The sequence below is a fragment of the Podarcis muralis genome, chromosome 1 (assembly GCF_964188315.1).
Source record: "Podarcis muralis chromosome 1, rPodMur119.hap1.1, whole genome shotgun sequence".
In the NCBI taxonomy this organism is placed as follows: Eukaryota; Metazoa; Chordata; class Lepidosauria; order Squamata; family Lacertidae; genus Podarcis; species Podarcis muralis.
In genome coordinates, this window is record NC_135655.1 from 32,830,529 (window position 1) to 32,852,214 (window position 21,686).

The 21,686-nt window shown below is 42.3% G+C and overlaps 1 protein-coding gene across 4 annotated transcripts in view; it reads right to left on the reverse strand.

Annotated features, from left to right (window-relative positions):
* MIPOL1 (mirror-image polydactyly 1) overlaps positions 1-21,686 on the reverse strand; it is a 193,236-nt gene that overhangs the window by 152,956 nt on the left and 18,594 nt on the right. For 3 of the 4 annotated variants that reach the window (XM_077925815.1, XM_077925813.1, XM_077925823.1), the window contains exon 2: positions 5,482-5,578. In XM_077925815.1, coding sequence (XP_077781941.1) covers positions 5,482-5,578 — 97 coding nt within the window. Of the gene's footprint in view, positions 1-5,481; positions 5,579-6,476; positions 6,594-21,686 lie in introns of those variants that run through there. The other variant, XM_077925829.1, reaches the window with a different exon arrangement.

The following is a 21,686-nucleotide window of genomic DNA, read 5'->3' on the forward strand; positions in this document are numbered from 1 at the left end:
TGTACGTTGGAACACAAATATACTGTTGCACGCCGCCCCAATCCATGGATGGATTGCTAACAGACTGGGTGGCTGGCTAATAGATTGAGGTTGAATCCTGACAAGACAGAAGTACTGTTTTGGGGGAGGCAGATATGGGGGACTCCCTGGTCCTGAATAGGGTAACTGTGCCCCTGAATGACCAGGTGCGCAGCCTGGGAGTCGTTTTGGACTCACAGCTGTCCATGGATGCACAGGTGAATTCTGTGTCTGGGGCAGCTGTCTACCAGCTCCATCTGGTACACAGGCTGAGACCCTACCTGCCCGCAGACTGTCTTGCCAGAGTGGTGCATGCTCTAGTTATCTCCCACTTGGACTACTGCAATGCACTACCTGTGAAGGTGACCCAGAAACTGCAACTAATCCAGAATGCGGCAGCTAGACTAGTGACTGGGAGTGGCTGCCGAGACCATATAACACCGGTCTTGAAAGACCTACATTGGCTCCCAGTACGTTTCCGAGCACAATTCAGAATGTTGGTGCTGACCTTTAAAGCCCTAAATGGCCACCATAGCTGCAGCCTTGGATTCAAACAGAACTCAACAATCTCTCTCTCTCTGTCCAGCTTGCTGCTTTGCTTCTAGCTCACATCACTACAAACTCTCTGCTCTCAACTCAGCCTTTTTCCTTCTAACTATCCTTGAGTTGGGGGAAGCCACCCATTTGACATCTTGCATAGATCCCCTTCCTTTGTTCCCCTTGGTGGCCCATCACCTGGGCAATTACCTTATCCAGAAACTAGCCTGGTTTACATTTTAACACTTGCTGGATTCCAGTGGTTAGAAGGCTCTCACCATATAGCCTACTCCCCCTATAGCTCATAACACTGTTATCCCATATTGTTCCTTAATGGTGTGAAGAATGTTCTCTATCTATCAACGTAATTTCTGTTTTGTATTACACAGTCAAAAAACACAAAATGCACATTCCATTGCAAAAATTTGGAATTCTATAAACAAAAGGATAACTCATCTTGGCCAATTGATTATGTAGCCCACTGTGTGTAAGGACTATGCATACCAAGATGTTACGGTAATCTGGTACTATTTAATGTATAAATCACAGAACTTGCAAATGGTCTCTTTGAAAGAATTAACCTTTTGAACCTTTCTTAGGGTATAGTGACCCCTAAAGGTACTAAAGTTGAACTGGCTACAGAGGTTCCAAAAATGTAATCGAATGAATACATGTTTGTTGCTGGCTGTGAAAAGGGGAGCCTGAAGGACACCTTTGGATTTTGTTAGTTGCAGTGGTCCAGTTTCCTCTGAGCCACATCTTAGAAACCTTGATCTGGCAATAACGGAAAAGGAATTCAACAAGTGGGTATAGTGACCATTCATGAAACAGCCATAAGTCAAGGAACCATTTCCTGTGGAGATCACAACAACTAACCCCATTGCCAACTACGAAAAAGGAAACTCATGCCACAACAGTCTACATAATAGTTAGGATGGCTTCCCAAAGGAGATATTTCTTTCTTTCTTTCTTTCTTTCTTTCTTTCTTTCTTTCTTTCTTTCTAAAAATCACCTGTGATATTCAACATTTAACCCACTTCCCCATAAATTCTCTATATTTTATGCTTTGTGGACCCATTTCACGAGTTGTTGTAAAAACAGAGCAGTTGGGTGGTGAACTCCAGTCCACAGGTTGGATGTGGCCTTCTAGGCCTCTTTCGTTCCAGTCTTTGGCACTCTCCCCAAAGCACCCTCTCTCTGTGCCCTCCTTGAGTGCTTTTGTCTGGCTAAAACATCTCATTGAACTCTGATAATGCTCCTTGATTGCCAGTATGGAGAAATTTGTAGAGAAATCTCTGGCCTTTGCATGGCTGGAATATAGCCTACTGTACAAAGGTAAACAAAATCACATCAATGGCTCTACCCACTGATGCTTCTGGCTCTCCCTACCTCTGGCAAGCAGCCCCTGAATAGTTTTCAACCCCTTGGGGGCTGAAAAAAGTGTTCCCTATTCCAATAGTAGAATATGCTGGTACAACAGGGCGCTGGCCTTGCTGCTTCACCTTGTCTAGATTCCAGTCCTTAACATTTCTCCTCCATCCTGTTCACTCACAAGAGGGCCCAAACGACATATAGGAAACAGCCCTCCTTCTACATTCATACAAGCGCCACAGAGAGCGAAGCTCTGCAGGAGAGAAATGGCCAGGGAGAAGGGTGATGAGAGAAACTCCTTTCTTAGGAGAGTTTAAGTGGAAAGTTAGATATATGCGGGAGGAGTAAGTTCCCTTCAGGACTGAGACTGAAGCAGCACGAAGTACTGGGACATATACACACACAAGAGTGAATGTAATGTGATTCTAACTAGGGTTTTCTTATCTATCATGTTCTTGTGTTTCTTGTGGCAAGCCACTCACAGCTATGGAGTAAATTATGTTTACTCCTCCTCCTTCTTCTTTCCCTATACAACGCTGACTCTTCTGCCACAAGGGACCCTGGTAGACAGATCAGAAGGCTCCTGGTTTGAATATTGGTTAACTCAGAATGCAGTTTCTAACCACAAATGTCAAGTTCCCTGCCTCCAGCCCGTTTCCCAGTGCAGTTTTATGTTCGAAGAACTCCACACTCCTCCTTGCTTTTTAATCTTTCCTTTGTAGCACATTACATTTAACTGCTTATTAAATCAAATCGAAGCAAACAAGATGGCTGCTCTGGCTACTGGCTCTCTTCAGTTTGTATGGGATTGGCACTAGGCAATGCTGTTGCTAGCCTGTAACTTCTCCATGCCTGCAGCTTGGGTCTTGGTTTTATGAGGAGAAACAGGAAGCTGATGCTTTTCAGAGCCTGTAATTTAGAGCTGCTAGGTCAACCAGAGATGCACCTAAAATAATAGTACAAAAAGGGTTTTCTGTTTGTAATTTTGATTAAAGTGGATATTCTTCAGAGAGAATGAAATCAGTCAGTCACTTTGATATTGACTCAAAAGCTGGTGGTGATAGGAAGAATGGATGAATTGCTAGTGTTGATGTACTTTCACTGCTTCCTTGGAAACTAGAGAGAGATGGGCGTAGTGCAATTAACCGTGAAGTGTACCTCTACTGAACCACCAGTGCGGCTCTCCAATGCTAAAAGGGAGGCAGGTCTCCTCTTGCATTATTTTGCATTCATAAAGATGTTCTAAACCCTTTCAGGAAAAAGAAAAGCGGCAAGACAAGGAACAGCACATGCAAAGAAATGCAACATATGCCCCCCCTCTCTCTGCACCCATGATCCATTTGCGAAGGCTGCACATGTGGACCTCTCCCGGCCCAGATGCAGTTGAACTGACCTTTGGAAGGGACAGTGGGGCGTCTGTCTGCACATGCTGCGGGTAGTTCCTCCCAGCTGATACCGCATTTATTTACTTGCTTACTGTCTGCACTTAAAACCTACCCTTCAACAAATGGTTGCAGTAATGTCACAATTAAAGTAAGTAGAACTTACACTAACGTCAGAAACTAAAACTGCAAACAACTAATGACAACAATGAACAAAGCAGAACAGCTAGGCACAGCAATTTCTTTTGTTAATCACGAGTTCCATACAGATGCTGAAGCTCCTTGTGTTTCTGTGTATGTGTCTCTGCCTAAGCATTCTGGGGGGGGGGCACACTGTTTGGAGTGGCTGTTTTGTCCTCCTAACCAGGTTACTGCCCCCAGCTCTGCTCCTGAATCTGAACTGGAAGGAAAAGAGTGCTTGGGGGAGGGCCTACTCTTTGTATCAAGGGCAAGGCAGCCAGAACTGCTGCCGACGTTGACTATAATTTTCAGAACTGTAACTTTCAGAAGTCTTGCTCAAGTTGCAACGTTGGATGGTAGAGCAACTCTCCACGATACCTGCGATAAGGCTTAATTCACTTAAAGCTATGGTTTTCCCAGTAGTGATGTATGGAAGTGAGAGCTGGACCATAAAGAAGGCTGATCACCGAAGAATTGATGCTTTTGAATTATGGTGCTGGAGGAGACTCTTGAGAGTCCCATGGACTGCAAGAAGATCAAACCTATCCATTCTGAAGGAAATCAGCCCTGAGTTCTCACTGGAAGGACAGATCGTGAAGCTGAGGCTCCAATACTTTGGCCACCTCATGAGAAGAGAAGACTCCCTGGAAAAGACCCTGATGTTGGGGAAGATTGAGGGCACAAGGAGAAGGGGACGACAGAGGACGAGATGGTTGGACAGTGTTCTCGAAGCTACCAACATGAGTTTGACCAAACTGCGGGAGGCAGTGGAAGACAGGAGTGCTTGGCGTGATCTGGTCCATGGGGTCACGAAGAGGCGGACACGACTAAATGACTAAACAACAACAAATTCACTTGGAACGGCATGAAACAAGGAAGCCAACAGGAGTAAGGTGCAAGGAAAATGGATTGACAGCATGGATAATGTAGCTAGGACACATGTCTAGGGCTTTCCTTTCTAGAATTGCAGGCATAGTCCCTCTCCCCAATTGGCAATGGGACTGCAATGCATGGGGAGGGAAAGGTTAACTGTTCCCTCTGCAGCCATGATTCCAAGACAGTCGTACCTTGGTTGCTGAATGGCTTGGTACTCGGACGTTTTGGCTCCCGAACGCCGCAAACCAGGAAGCGAGTGTTCTGGTTTGCAACGCCCGACGCGCCTTCCGATTGAGTGCAGGAAGCTCCTGCAGCCAATCGGAAGCTGCGTCTTGGTTTTCGAACCATTCCGGGAGTCGAATGAACTCTTGGAACGGATTAAGTTTGACAACCAAGGTACGACTGTAAATATCGCTTCCTGCCCCGCTCCCCTGCCACAATTAACCTCAGGGGGGAAAGCTCCCATTCATACCATTGGGAGCTCTCCCACCACCAGCAAACTGCACCATAGGACAGATACAGTGGCACCTCGGGTTACATACCCTTCAGGTTACATACGCTTCAGGTTACACACTCCGCTAACCCAGAAATAGTACCTCGGGTTAAGAACTTTACCTCAGGATGAGAACAGAAATCGCCCGGCGGCAGTGGGAGGCCCCATTAGCTAAAGTGGTGCTTCAGGTTAAGAACAGTTTCAGGTTAAGTACGGACCTCTGGAACGAATTAAGTACTTAACCTGAGGTACCACTGTACTCATTGCCAAGATCATGGCTGCAAAGGGTTAAACTCCCCCCCCCAATCCCACACACTGAAGCCCCAATGCTAATACCTCCCCCATCTGTAATTACAGAAAGAAAACTCAGGTGTGCTTACTAGCCGTTGTGCAATTAGAATAGCAGTTCAGCCCTCTGCTACGTATATATTATCCTTACAGACAAAAAAAAAAGGTCTGGTTTAAAAGGAACATGCTTGCAGTTGCATCACTTAACAGAAAAGAAGTGAACTTTTTTAAACAGTCACTTTTACCTACCAGCAAGAACAAATGCATTCCATCCAGGCATTGCCTAGCATTGGCATAGCCCCTGGGGTTATGTATCAATACCTCAGAAGTCCTTACCTTTTGACCAGTCCTCCATTTGTATTTCTGAACTTGTTTGATCTGGCAAGGTCTCCGCGTCTTGCTCCAAGACTTCAGAGCTAAAGTAAAGCCAAGTCTAGATAAATAAACGTAAAACAATATATCAGAACACACCTATACCTTGCCCTTATTTGTCAGGGAATTTACAAGACAAATGACTCAAAAAAATGTTTATAATAGGACAATAAAACCTGTTTATTTTAACAGGTGACATTAAATTGACTTTCACAGTAAAATATATTTTTGTTCACACTTTCAGTTTAGATAGATTTATTCTGTTCTCTGTTGAATTTAATGATGGTGTTGAGAAACATATTAGTCCTCAAAGCCTGATCCTGGCAACAGTTATTACAAAATAGAATGAGTAGGTCCAGGAAAGCAAATATGATTACTTTTTTCTTGGTCTGCATTACCAGTGGTAGTGAATGCAGGATTAGGTCATGTCAAGGTTTTGCTCTGCATAATCCTTAGGTATATATGCAAGTATTACACAGAGAAAGTTCTCACAATATTTTCAGATTCGTATTAAGATACATAAATCACCACGTTAACATTTTTAATTTGTAAGAATAGTATGCTCATTAGAGACAATGTGGAATTACAGTTATTATGCCTGCATTATCACAGTTTTGTGACTTTTTGGTTGGTCTTAATAAAGGTATTACCCAACCATGGGTTTTGGAAAGTTTTCCCCTTCCCTGGTCCAAGATGGCTACCCTTGTTCTTCATGTTTCTTATAATAAGAAAGTTTACTTCTTAGGAACCCCAGACGGCCATAAAATGAAATAAACTGAGAAACCTAGCCACCATGTAGTTATCAAGTTCAAAATAAGGAACAAGAACACTTAAAAAAAATTATAGATAAGTAGCTTCTACTGTATAGCCTGTACTTGATTCAGCTCTAAGAATACACAGTGAAAGCAAGATGAGAGATTTTAAGGGACTTTCTTCTCAGGAGTGAGAGAGAATATTACCTCAGACCCTGAAGTCTGAATTCCTTACAAAAAATCCTCAAATGAAGCTGTAACTTTGGCTTTTTCACTTCTGTGTAACTGTGTTGATTTGGGGTTGGCAATTTCCCCCCCTATATAAGTTCCTCATTTACTTTTGGATTAGCTGGAAATATAGAAGGTTATTATTAATATCAAAGAAATGTGTTTTAAGTCAATGAAGTCTTTCCTCTACATATTGCACAAAAAGGTCCATAATAATTGCAGTCTTTTAATAAGGTATTCATATAGCAAGAGATGAAGAAAATACAGTCTTTAATAACCTCTGGAGTATTTTAAAACATGTCTTAGGGCCTTAATGTGCCTAGTAATATACTATTTAAAACCACAATTTTATCCCTCCACAATATACAGTCATACTTCCCCGCCATTTACCCAGCTAATGAATGCCAGCAATTAGTAAAATGTAATCCCACTGCACAATCAGTTTAATGCTTTTAGCACTCAGAAAAGTAAACACCAAATTAATACTGCTCAAGCCATATCAGATCCTACTTGGAAGCAAGCAATTATAGTTCAGCTCCTCAGGTGTAATTAAATGATTGGAATGATTTAGTTCCATAAATGCAAGTTAATTCATAAGCAAGCAACAAATATACTGGGAGTAATTACAAGAAACATTGGCAGTCTAAGCAGGGCATGCTCTTTTATACACCTGGTATAGGAAAATGCTGCCCTCTCCTGGATATCGAGTGTGACTATCCACTCCAACAGCCACACTAATGTGAAGTATGGCAAAATGCAAGGTGTGAACACAGGAGAATCTCTGAAGGTTAAAAGTCATTACTGCATTTCACATGCACAAACCATCAACTATGGTAGTAGCCATAGTAGATTGCCGGCAAGAATTACTTCAATTACACACAGCCAGCGCTCATGGGCTAGCAGGGAAATGAGTCTTGTAGATCCGCAACAGAATTAGACGGACAGCTTTATTCACAAAGCACTTCTTACACAAATATAACCTGCTCGGAGAAAATCATTTACAATGTCACGTATAAAGACTATGCAAATGTCTGTTTTGTGGAATGTACACAATTTAGGAAAAGGCTTCCCAAAATATGTTTCCACAGAAATATAGAACTGGCACAGTTATCTTGTATGACGATGGCTGCAATCTTATACCCATTTATAGCTGGGAAGAAGCCGTACTGAACTGAATAGGACTTCCTTCCGAGTAGAGATGAATAGGATTTCACTGTACATTTTTCCCTATGCAGGGATTATATCCTATCCACATTTAAAATAATCCCCCTAACCAACGTATTAAAAATTTAAGGCTATTCCAGGAAATACAATAGGTTTAATGTAATACAGTCATGAACATATTCTATTTCTAAAGAGAATATATATTCTATACAGTCAATTTTTGAAAATACATTCAAAAAAATCTTTAAAACCGCACTGGGAAAACTTACCAGTGCCTTCAGTTATATATCTATAATCCATAATCAAACATTACTAAATAAAATAATTATTATTAATAATAATGATGATGAAGGCTGTTAAATAGTGTACACTGAAGATGTTTAATAGTGTACACTGAAAATGCACACAGATTGCAATAACTTATTTTCAGAGTACAACACGCATTACAATCTAGTTCAAGTTAGTTAAGACCCACTGAAGTCAACAAGTTATTTGTGACTAACTTGATATCAATGAGGCGACAATAAGTGCGACAAATTTTAGCTGCATTGGGTCTACATTGTCATTTTAATCACAGTTAAATAATTTCTGTTGGTGTTGATTGAATCAGGAGTTTTCTTTGACAGCTGCCTTCAGATACCGTAAAATTATAATAATTATCTTCAGAACCAATATTATTTAGTTTACAGTATTGCGGTAAAGTGAGAAGGAAATAAGCTTTATATATCTGTGAAACCACATACAGCCCTCTTCTGTACAGACATCACTAATGTGTCAGTGTGTTTTTGAAGCTTTAAACAAATCAAGAACATGAGCACACTTAGATATTTGTTTACATCAGCCACCAGACACTGCAATTTGTGTAAAAAGCATAAACATATATAAACATAACTAAGCATTGCCAAATTATACAAATTAAAAGATACTAGAGTATACCACCCTCTCTTAACAGACAGAAGCAAATGAAAGGTTATGTTAAACAAACAATAATATGGAATTTGAATCACAACCCTGAGTCACTTTTAAGACTCTGTGCTTTAGTCTCTCCATGGATGCATTTTTTCTTTTTTGCAACAAAACATGCTTATCTTATTAATCTTTAAATGTTTTTAAATAACCCTTGTAGGTACGAATTCAATTATTTTATTAGAAGACATATTATTAATTTTAAAATGTACAGCACATTTACTTTAATGCCATGGTCTTATTTTTCTATTCAAATCTTGTACACTGTAAGTTAATTGCTTTTGGAAACTACTTATTATTCATGTAAAAATTAATGTGCCAATGTGTTTAAATCCTTTTAAATGACCATTCATGCATCCTCCCCGTTTAAGTACCGATGAAATCTGTCAAAGATATCAGTGCAAGATGGTTTTAAAGAAAGTTCCAATAAAGATTTTTCCCCCTGCTAACATAAGATTTTCATTTTCACCAACTTTACTTGAATTCCATTAATTTTTTAAGCTGCTTTTAATAAATTCACCAAGTAAAATTTTTTAGGCCCCATAGTCTGTCATTTGTGTTCCAGCTGACTCTATGAATATTAATAACAGTGTTATCCTGATTAAATAGGCTTCGTATGAAATCCCTGTGAATCCTATAGCTCAGACATCTCATTTTTTCCAACTCTTTATGAATTTGGATTCAGACATTATGCTGGAAGAAATCTTTAATAACAGATCTACTGGTACATTTCTGTATTCTTAAGCAAGAACGAGATCTTCTCATAATTCAAACAATTAAAAGAAACACGTCTACATCTTAAGGTTTCAGGCTTTCTGTAAATACACACAACACATCTTAACTCTAATGGAAACTTCAGCATTTTCAGAACAAAGGACTGGGTACCTATTACAAAGTAATACTAATGTCTCTCCTGATACGCACCTTATTTGGTCTTAATTCATAGGTGCTTTGCAGTTACGAACATGTGATTAGATAGAGGAGACCTTCAGGTCTCGTTGCAAGAAGATGCATCGGATTCAAACCCAAGACTTGGCAAACATATGTCTAGCTTGTTTTTATATATTTTTAATGAAATTAAGTAGCAGTTTACCAAAACCTCGTTCGGCAATAGCTTTAACCAAAAGCAAACCATAAGGATTTCCAGGGACCTCTCCAGGAAAAGAGTGAAATGTTTTTTTAAAATAAATAGTCACAGGACCTGACCTCCTCTGAGAGGAGGATAGTGTTGAGAGACTGCTGCCTGATTATAATGTGGGTAGGCTATCATGACAGATTTGCCTTAAAGCAAGCAGGGAACCGTTCTTTAGCCCAAGAGCTGCATCCCTTGGGCTCGCCCATCTGGGAAACACTTGCTGGTGGTTGGCAAGGCCAAAAAAGGGTGTGTGGGCCAAAGTGGGAAGGGCTAAATCTGGTATATACATATACCACACCCAGACAACACAGAGGGAATAGAGAGGAAGCCCCATGCGTAGACCAGGGTCTGATGACTGGCAATTCCCCCACCATCTTACAGCTAAGCCTGATTTGAAGAGGAAAAAAGTAAGTTACTATTTCTTTATGGCACAACTGGGCAACCTGCAGCCTGACCCAGTTTTATGTGGCCTCTTAACATCTCCTGAAGTCGCCCCATTTCCCCACCCCATCTAAATTGCTTCTTGCTTGTTAGTTTCCAACTTTTCCTAACTTCTAAAAACATCTTCCCACTCTTTCTATGACGTTTCAGCGCAAATGCAAAAGGACATAATTTCATTTGGAAAAAAATAATGGATCGTTTTTAAAATCCAAGTTTTCTTGGAGAAAACAACTTCCCAAACCACCAAGTTATAAATATAATATATATCCCATCAAACAGTAGTTATAATAACAGTAACATAACAGTAATATATATCCCACCAAACAGTAGTTATAATCACCTGCTGCACTAAAAAAACAAAAGGAATTGTCATAGTTTTTTGTGTATAACAAGCCCCCTATTTTGGGGGACTCAAAATTAAGAAAATGGGGGGGGGGCGATTCCCCAAAGTTATTGAGCTTTTTGGGGCAAGGACTGCCCATAGATGTTGAGGTTTTCTTGGGGGGGGGGATGATGCCAAAAAACGCTCACCCGCCATACCAACAATGCAGCTCGCATACATTGCCACAGCAACCTAAACTCTGTCCCATCACCGGATCTACTGAGTTTTACTTCTGAGTAGAGATGGTGAAACATGGAGGTCATTAGTCTGGAGCAGCTAATTCAGAGTGGTCATTGACTGTGTCCACCAGTCCAGCATGGCCCCCTTAATAGATGGTAGATCGTGTTCTCCCTAAAAGAGGGCACATGTCGCAGTGAGATCTGGAGACAGACCTCTTGGTTGTGGGTGGGTCCACTGGATAGCCACAACACCTGATTGGTAGGTCCCTTGATGCTGGGTTTCAATCTGGCCAATGGGGTTGCAATCTAAACTGATCGAAGGACCTATATAAACCCATGCACGTGCCCCAGAGCTTCCTCTTTTGGCTTGTGCATCGGAACATCCTCCCGTCTCTCCCTAATTTTAGGGCCTTTTGTGATTGACCTTGCTATGCCATTGTGTGTCATCTGTCGTTGGGACAGGGGCACGGCAGGAATTTTCCCACTTGGCTAAATGGCTGTTGCCATTTGGGTTTTGCCTGCCGTGTAGCAAGTCGTCACAACTTGTAAGGTTGTGGATAAGCACTGGTTCATGTGATAGGGATGGGAGAACGGTCTCGCCATCCCTATGTGAAGGGTATTCCGTTAAAGGAATCCAGGGACTCAACTTGGTTTGGCCAACCCCTGAGTCCAGGGGAGCATTTGGGGAGTGAATAGAGTCTGTTCCTGGGCTTTTCACCTTCTTTGGGTGTTCACTCTTGGCTGACCTATGATAGAGCTCTGGGTCACTGCTACCTGCAAGGGTATAGGGAGCTAGTTGAACAAGAGCCTATGCAACCACTCACTGTTCTGTAATCAATAAAGTTGTGGCCTAAATGCTGCCAAAAACCAAAACTAAAATTTGAGTCAAATGTGTCTTTATTCAGGAGCAGCCTTTCTCAATCTGTGGGTCCCCAGATGTTGCTGAACTACAACTCCCATCACCCCTAGCTAGCAAGGCCAGAGCTCAGGGATGATGGGAGTTGTAGACCAACAACATCTGGGGACCCACAGGTTGAAAACTGCTGTTGAGGAGGGAGGTCCCTGGGTCTGAACACGCAATGGATGTTAGCATGGACTGGATGTTTTAAATCTTTATTTTTTTTAATGTAACAGGCAGATGGAAAATTGGAAGTTTTCTTTTTGTATGTTTTTCTAATGTTTTTGTCTATTTTGTCTCTTTCTTCTTTCTTTTTTCTGTTTCTCTTCTTTCTTTTTCTTCTTTCTCTTTGGAATCCTATATTTGGGGCTTTTATTCAGGTCCAGAGATTGTATACTCATGGGGGTGGCAGATGGTCAACGGAGGACCCTGGGTGAGAGACAGGTGAACATTGTGTCCCAAGGTGAGAGGCTGAGAGGAGAAAGGAAAGATCCCAGGTGATAGCTGGGAGGGGCTACTGTCCTCTGTGGGTGGGTAAGGGCTAAGAAGTACTTTGAAGGGAGGGCTCTACTTATTCGACTTGCATTTTTTGCAGTTGTAATTTTACTGCAGTATCGGTGCGAACAACAGTAAGGCTGCAGAAACACATGGTAGTTTTAGTTGCAGAAAGGTAGGAGGCTAAATCAAAGCACAGAAATAAGGATAATAAGTGACAACAGGAAAGGAAAGCCATGAGTTTACACACTAATGCCCAGTATTCACTTTGTTCATCCTAAATGAAACTTCAGAGGGAATTCAAGACAAGTGTTCCAGGTCACTGAAAAAGAAGGAAGAAAAGCAATGCCACCCACCATCCCTGCAGCTGCCCCCCCCCCCAATTCCTATTTCAGGATGCAGAAGGGGAGGAAAATGGGAAGTAAATGAACCAAGGCTAAAACACGGGAGGAAATCACATTGGACCCAGTGGGCCTTGCTTTTGTGCAACAATACAGAATAATAGTGTATCCATATTTGCATCCCATGACCACTGGATATTTTTTAATGAGCAACCTCAAGCTACTAGAATGTTTTTCCAGCTTTCCAACGTAATCGCTGGCATGTTGGAGACTGCCTTGATTCTGTTTTTGTCACACCATTTTCAGATATCCATTCCCTCAGGCAGGTGACTTATTTAACCCTAAATTGGCATTTCTCCCTGTTTCAACTCTGCTGCCCTTGTCCTCTCGAAAGCCTCTTGTAACCTCTGGTCATATCCCTCTTCAGTTATGCCCAGTCAACATCCCTCTGCACATGGTCACATGTGCCCACAGGCCAGAGACTTACCATACTCGTATTTGGAGCACATCAGAAGAGGTTCAGTGCAGAAAATGTAAGTTTACCTAGCTGAATTTACCACAGAATCAAAACAAAGTTTATCCCTCCTATTTGAATCAGGCATATAGGAAGAGTATATTAAATGTATAAAGTGCTATCTCCATTATAACATCAACTGATAAGGAAGCAAAAACTGAAAAAATGTACCCCCATTTTCCTGGAATTAATCAGATACCAGGATCTTTTAAGATATCCTGAAACGTTTTGCCCTAGGCCAAGCTAAACTAAATCACTTAATCTAGGAGGGTACTGCATATAAAAGCAAAGTTAGCTTATAGAATAGTTTCCCCAGGGAACAAACAGCCTGTTTTCTTAGCACTCTTATTCATGCCAAGTTTTGATGTAATGACAAACTCCACCACAAAAGGACTTGCGTTTCCACAGAGCTAGAAAAATTTACTGGCAAATCTAAAGGTCAAAAAATTAATAGAAGAAAACTCAACTCAGCCCAGAGCAGGTGCTGAGAAGTTTTCACAGCAAAAAGGATAAAAGGTTATAGGCATTTTTTAATGGCTACCTAAAAACAAAAGAATCTGTAGTTCAGACGCATTTAAATATCATCTCCACCTCTAAACTGAAATTGTGGTTTGAACACTGAGAACATTTCAAACTGAGTGGTTTGAACACTGAGAACATTTCATCAAAAGCGACAACTACCTCATATTCTAATAACATTCCTTGATAATAAAAGCACTACAGTACTCTGAACACTACAAAACTTCATACTTCTGTGCCCATAACATTTCATTTCTGCTCCTTGGTGGACGTCTCACACCGGGAAATAAAAGGGGTGATGAGAGTCCCATTAGTTCTCTTGGACTTCTCAGCTACTTTCAAAACCATCAACCATGGTGACCTTCTGGGTTGTTAATCTGAGTTGAGCTTAGCTGCTGGAGTTTTACAGCGGTTCTGCCGCTTTCCAAAGAAGTAGTTTCAGAAGGTGGTTCTGTGGGGACTTCTGCTCTACCCCTTGACCTTTGGTTTATGGGGTGGGTGCCTCAATTCCCCATGTTTTTAAATAGGCTTGTTCACACGTTTCACTAAAAACAGGCACAAGCAATCTCTACACATGTGCAAATGTTTCTGTGAAAGAATGTCCACTTGTTGATTTGTGCACCTAAATTATTGTGCAGTCAGTTACCCAGAAACTCTTTGAATGCTAGGTATGAATAACTGTGCAAGTTTTCCTATGACTGCTCAGGTGGTTGTGGCATCCAGAAGTTTCAGCTCCAGTTGGTGAGGTCAGGCCTGGTCACAGTTATCCATCCTCTAGTCATGACCAGCTCATTTATTTCATTATTAAGAGCATTTCTGTACCACATCCCACATAAAGTCTCAAGGCCATTAAAATATTAAAATACATATCAACATATTAAAATACAGAATGATAATGCAACCCAAAACTAGTAGATCCTTGCAGAAAGGAGGATTTAATCCCTCAGCTATCAGCAGATGAGCAGAGGGTTAAATCCTGCCTGCCAGGATAAAGCAAAATTTATCTCCCCCATGCAGTGGTCAATTTTGCCTGCTTGGGAACCACTGAGCAAGGGATTTTGACAGGTGGGCAGAATACCCCACTTGTCAATCATTTGATATCATAGGAGTGACAGGTGGGTTGCCCCACAGGCCTGTGAAAGTTGGCCGATGGGGTCAGATAAGAATCTGGCCCATGGAATCAGAATGTGGCCCACCCCTGACCTACAGCAGTCTCAGGACCATGGAAGATGGGGAGGAAGACCTTAATTCTTGTCACAGTTTCAACAGAAAAGCATTTTTCCACAAGGTAATTGGAGGTTTCTATTGAAAAGCAGCTTTGGAGAGACTGTGTCAGGACCACAGCAGAGTATCAGAGAATCACAGAATTATAGAATCACAGCATTGTAGAGTTTTAAGGAATCCCTAGGGGACATCTAGGGGACGCAGGTGGCGCTGTGGGTTAAAGCCTCAGCACCTAGGACTTGCCGATCGAAAGGTCGGCGGTTCGAATCCCTGCGGCGGGGTGCGCTCCCGTTGTTCGGTCCCAGCGCCTGCCAACCTAGCAGTTCGAAAGCACCTTCGGGTGCAAGTAGATAAATAGGGACCGCTTACCAGCGGGAAGGTAAACGGCGTTCCGTGTGCTGCGCTGGCTCGCCAGATGCAGCTTGTCACGCTGGCCACGTGACCCGGAAGTGTCTTCGGACAGCGCTGGCCCTCGGCCTCTTGAGTGAGATGGGCGCACAACCCTAGAGTCTGTCAAGACTGGCCCGTATGGGCAGGGGTACCTTTACCTTTACCTTTAGGGGACATCTAGTGCAGGAATCTCTACTAAAGAATCCATGACAGATGGACATCCAACCTCTGCTTAAAAGCCTCCAAGGAAGGAGAGTCCACCACCTTCTGAGGTAGTCCGTCCACTCTTGAACAGCTCTGTCAGAAAGTTCTTCCTGATGTTTAGTTGGAATCTCCTTTCTTGTAACTTGAAGCCGTTGGTTTGAGACCTACCCTCCACAGCAGGAGAAAACAAGCTTACTCCATTTCCTATGTAACAGCCCTTCAGATAACCACCTTCATATCTAACCACCATCATATCTATCACCTCTCCGACACCTATTTTCCAGGTTAAACATAACCAGCTCCCTCAACTGTTTATCATAAGACTTGATTTCCAGACCCTTTATCATATTGGTCGCCCTCCTCCGTACATGTTCCATTTTGTTCCCTCAATTCCTACACTCAATTCATCTATAAAGATGTTGAACAACACCAGGCCCAGGAGAGAACCCTGTTAACTACCTTTTACCATTATCCCAAAGCAACCATTTACATTTACATAACAGAACCCATAAATATTAATTGCGTTCTTGCAGTCATAATGGGATACAGATTTTGGGAAGCTAGCTATTAGGGCTCTGGAAGATCTTAGCTGGGAAAATCTGGCTTTGTGTTTCTGCTACAAACTACAGCTGCTTTGGCAGCTCCCAACTATTCCTGGCATATTACTTCAGAACAGTAATGTTGAGATATTTCTGGAATCATGCCATAATTGAGGAATAGCACTTTTTAAGCTTGCAACTGAGGTCAACCTTGCATAGAATATAATCAGACAGTTAGAGAGAGACTTATGGGGCCTGAGGGCTCTTTCCATGCCAACTGCAATCAATGGCAAAATCAGCAAATATTTAAGAGGAGGGGAAGCCCCAAGCAGGTTTAAATATGAGAGTCAAATCAAAGGCGTTCTCTTCCTCATGCGATTAGAACTGCTTGAAGGAAGGGGAGAGAGCACCAAGCTAGCTTCGCCCTGCCATGACGCATGGAATGTGTATTAATATACACATCAGAATTAACCATGTTTCTCACTGCTCTGCAACTGCACTTTCACATTCCAACCAGGGATCTATCTGTTCTATACATTTAAAGCAGCACCACATCAATTTAAACAGCCATGGTTCCCCCAAAACAATCCTGGGTACAGTAGTCTGCTAAGGGTGCTGAGAGTTGTTAAGAGACACACCGCCCCCATTCCCAGAGTTGTGTAACTATAAGTCCTTCTTTCCATGCAACTCTGGGAATTGCAGCTTTGTGGCAGAAATTCTATAAATCACTGCATATGCTCATTGACTTCCATGAGGGCAATGGAACACCCTCACCTTCTCCAACCCATTCTCTTGATCCATGTAGTTAACTCATGCTTATGTCCCGTAGAATCTGTACTGAAGAGAACTACTGTAATGTTTATCCAACCCAGGATCTCAAATCCTAATCCCATCTGCACTATATATCCTGCCAATTTAAGAAGTCATGGCTTCCCCCCAAGAATGCTGGGAGCTGTTAAGTGCTATTAAGGGTACTGTTAGAAATTAGCCAGGCGCTGGGAGCATTTTGCAACTGGCGAGGTTCTAATTGAGACCATATAGAGATCTCTGGATGTCAGGCTGGTGACTGACATCTGGCTAGCCTCTCCAGTTTTCTTAAGCAGATAGCAGAAGAGCTTATTTATTGCATGTACAGTGGTACCTCGGGTTACAGAAGCTTCAGGTTACAGATGCTTCAGGTTACAGACTCCGCTAACCCAGAAACAGTACCTCGGGTTAAGAACTTTGCTTCAGGATGAGAACAGAAATCGCTTGGCGTTCTTAACCCGAGGTACCACTGTATAGCCCACTTTTTAAAAAAAGGAGTACATGGTTCATACCCCTCCTCAGTTAATCCCTACACTCACCCTGAGAGGTAGGTAAGGAAGCTGTAACTGGCCCAAGGTCAGTGAGCTTCATGACTGAGTGGGGATATGAACACTGATCTCTCAGGTCCTAGTGTGACACTCTAACCACTACACCACACTGGCTTCCTATAGTACTTCTGCTATATAAACTAAGTAGGTAAATAAATACGGGGAATGCAAAATGTCACTACAGAAGGATCTGAAATATTTGACTTAAAACTTGAATTAGTTTTATTCTGTATTGTTTTATTTGATGTTTTAAGGTGCTGTAAACTGCTTGGATTTTTTCCCCTTTAAAATCTTAAGTGGCATAGAAATGAAACTAATAATAATAAAAATAATAAACTCCATGGGGGGGGGGGGAGGGAATGGTGCCTAGACATACCGTTGTGGCGAATGTAACCCAGGTTTAAGGTGCCACTTGGCAATTAGCTTATATATCTGAGTTTCTAACACTAATCAGTGTTAGAGTGCTCAGAGTTGTTAAGGCAGAGCTTTCCAAAGTGTGTGTCATGACACATTAGTGTGTCATTTGCGGTGTGTAGTAGGTGTGTCATGCGAATGCTCTCTGAACTCCTCCTAGGGCTGGAAAGAAGTTAGTTTAACCTCAGGTTTGCTAGTACAGTTGTACCTTGGAAGTCAAATGGAAGCCGATCCGGAAGTCCATTCGACTTCCAAAACGTTCGGAAACCAAAGTTCGGCTTCTGATTGGCTGCAGGAAGCCCCGCCGGACGTTCGGCTTCCAAAAATAGTTCACAAACCGGAACAGTCACTTTCGGGTTTGTGGCATTTGGGAGCCAAAACATTTGAGAACTAAGCTGTTCAAAAACCAAGGTACGACTGTAAAACTGAAGTACTGTGTCGCAAAATGATGCATGTCTAAAAAGTGTGCCACCAACATGAAAAGTTTGGAAAGCTCTGTATTAAGGAGACCCCTTTAATAGAATCATAGAGTTGGAAGACTAGTCATTCTAGTCCAACCCCTGCAATGAAGGAATCACAACATGCGGTCACCCACCCAATTTGAAGCCGTAACGGACCCTGCTTAGCTTTGCAAATATGCTAGCAGTTTTATTGCTGTACCACTTAGTTGGAGAAAAACCTATTAAACTTCACTCACATTTTAAAATAAATATTTTTTTCCCTTACATATGGATTTTTTTTCTTTAGTTGCTTGTCTTTTTCACTTAAGAGCCTGCTACCTGGGCTACAAAGAAGAATTTACTGGCTTTGTCTTGTGGCGTAATGAGAAGTTGCAAACCTTTATACAACTGATGTGTGTGACATAAGACATATTGTATTACCTGGATAAGAAATTAGAGTAGAAATGAGCATTCATCAGGACAGGGGTGTTTGTAAAGCAGTCCTTTGCAGAACATGTGGGTGGAGTACAGGTAAATTTAAGGTCAAGCCATTTTCAATAAATATCTTATCTGTAGTTCAAGACTCCCAAAATAGATTGCTATGACAAAAGGTGATATACAGAATTGCTCAACAAAAGTTTTTTTTTCCTTTTTCAAAGTTTCCTGTTGAGACATGGTTCAGCAACTTGGACTATATAAAGGTCTTTATAGAAATCTACTGAATTTTTTCTTTGATTATTAAATAGAAAACTTGGGTGACAAATATAAATTTTCCACTCATCATTCCAAGTAAGACATATGTGTAGCACACTGTGGGTGTTAGAGTGGAATAAAGCTGGTATCCTCATGGAAGGTCTTTTGAGCGAGTAGGAGCATCCAGTAACAGAAAGATATTGGAAATTATTTTTTGCCCATTCTCATTCCTGTAGGTGGCATGTGGAGGGCTGCAGGGAGAAATTGGCCAAAAAACAAAACGAAACCTACTTTCTCTCTTCGTCAGCATATGCCTCCTCTGAATCAAAGGTCTTGTGTGAGCACAAGGGCATTTTTTATTATTATTATTATTATTATTATTATTATTATTATTATTATTATTACTACCCTGCCCATCTGGCCGGGATTGCCCCAGCCACTCTGGGCGACTGCCAACACATATATAAAATATTATAACATCAAACATTAAGAGCTTCCCAATACAGGGCTGCCTTCAGATGTCTTCTCAAAGTTGTGTAGTTCTTTCTCTCCTTGACATCCCACAGGGAGGGCACCACTACCGAGAAGGCCCTCTGCCTGGTTCCTCGTAACTTCACTTCCTGCAGTGAGGGAAGCAACAGAAGACCCTCGGAGGTGGACCTCAGTGTCTGGGCTGGACAACGGAGGTGGAGACGCTCCTTCAGGTATACAGGGCCAAGGCTGCTGAGGGCTTTAAAGATCAGCATCAACACTTTGAATTGTGCTCGGAAACATGCAGTAGCCACCCAAAACTGGTTCAAGTATTATTGCTAACGTTAGGTGGCAGTTCATGGTCATTGTAAAGCTACATGAGCTCCTGACCCAACACCCATTCCTGAACTGTTCTACATTAAATGTTTCCTTACACCTAAAGGAGTAGACCAGATGTTTTCAATCTTTTTAAGTCTGTGTCTCCCTTGATCAACTACATTCTTTCTGCGACACCCTGTGGGGCTCAGGAGGCCAGCTATTTCATCCCTTGCCTGCAGAGCTGGCAGCCTCTCACCCCTTTTTTGAACATTCTTCCTTGTGGAGTGTTCCCTCAGCCTCCTCTCCTCTCGCCTCTCTTGGGAGTCCTCTGGGCAGCTGCCGCCGCTGCTGCTCCTGGTCTCTGAGCTTCCCCCCTGCCCCAAAGAAAGGTGCCTCTTCACACTGCCCCACAAGGGCCTGGGAAGCACCCTCTGGCCAGCCCCAGAGGCACCATTCGCCCAGGGAGATTGTAGCCAGGTCTGCTGCAACCTACAGCTATGCAAGCCTTTGGGAGGCAAAGATGCGTGAGGGCATCAGGGAAGGAAGGAAAGAGGAACAGAGGCCAGTGTTGCCCACAGCACCCCTGACTGTCATTCAAGGCACCCCAGGGTGCCACGGCACACTGGTTAGAAACCACTGGAGTAGGCTATGGCCAATAGGTGGCAACTGGAAATGAACATTATTTTAATGGCCATGAACATTGCGGTGGCCCAGCTCCTTCTGTACCTCTGTATAAACTTACACACGAGAAAGAGGAGTATTTGCTATTGCATGCAAATGCTTTTTTGGAAAGTGGAATAGCTGAAAGAAATAAGAACGAACGAACAGAATCGTAATTCTTCTATTATTTAGTAACCTTTGGTGACTTTAATATCACTTCAAATCCCTAAAAAACAGGTTAGAAACAAATATTAGCCTTACCAGGATGGCAAAGGAATGGATCAAATTACATTTCAAGGGGAACACTGTATTTTAATTAATGCTACCTAGTGCCTTTACAGACAGCAGTCACCTTCAGTGCAGTGGGAGTAACAATTACACCTCCTAATCACACGACGTGAATCGGGGAAATAGTATCCTGCAGGACAGCCTATTATGAGGACCACATGGGTATTTGTCTTCTCCTTGTCTTGACATCCAACTCAGAGCACCAAAGCCAACTGTAGAGGCAGAACCAACACTGGAAGAGGTTTTGAAGGAAATAAATAAAAACTCAGGCCTTGAATTGGGAAAAAATGAAGGGGGGGGGGAAACCCTGGTTTGTTGCCAAGAGGTTTTAGCATCCACAGATCCAACAAACCTTTCTGATCCTAAAGTGGCCATCTTGTGAAGGTTTTCCCTCACTATGCAAGTGTGCAAAAATTTACTAGAGCCAGCTACGGGTGTCACTTGTGCATTGTCAAAAAAATAGAGAGGAAATGCATGAACCAACCAAAGAAAAGCACACAGATTTGCGAAAAAAAAATTTTTTTTGATATGTGCTAATAAACATAAGTGCATGAATATGTGTTCATGCACACATATGTATATGTGTGTGTTCATGCACAAACTTATTGAAATAATTCTCACAGAATCACAGAGTTGGAAGGGACCCTAAGGATCATTTAGTCCAACCCTCTGCAGTGCAGGAATATGCAGCTGACCCTCAAGAGGATTCGAACCTACAGCCTTGGTGTTATCAGTACTGCACTCTAACCAATTAAGCTTTGCTACAAAGCTTAGTGGTATTGTATGATCAGGGGATAAACATGTCTGCTGTCTAGGTACTAACTACCGTATTTTTCTGTGTATGACAATTCTTTTTATTATTTAAAAATGTTAAAAATTGGGGGTTGTCTTATACATGGATAGTGTATAAGGGTGTGTGTGATTGGTGGCAGCCGTGAGGAGATTGTCATTGGCAATCGGGCAGGTGATTGGTGGCTGCGGTAAGGCCGGCTGACGATTGGCTGCTGCTGCAGCAATTGGGCGGGCAATTGGCGGCTGCTGGCACCGAGCGGGCAGACAACTGGTGGCTTCGGCGAGGCGTGAGATTGGCAGTGGCAGTTAGGCGGCTGTGTGATTGTCGGCAATTCCAACTCTGGGCAAACCCCCCCCCCCCAAGCTT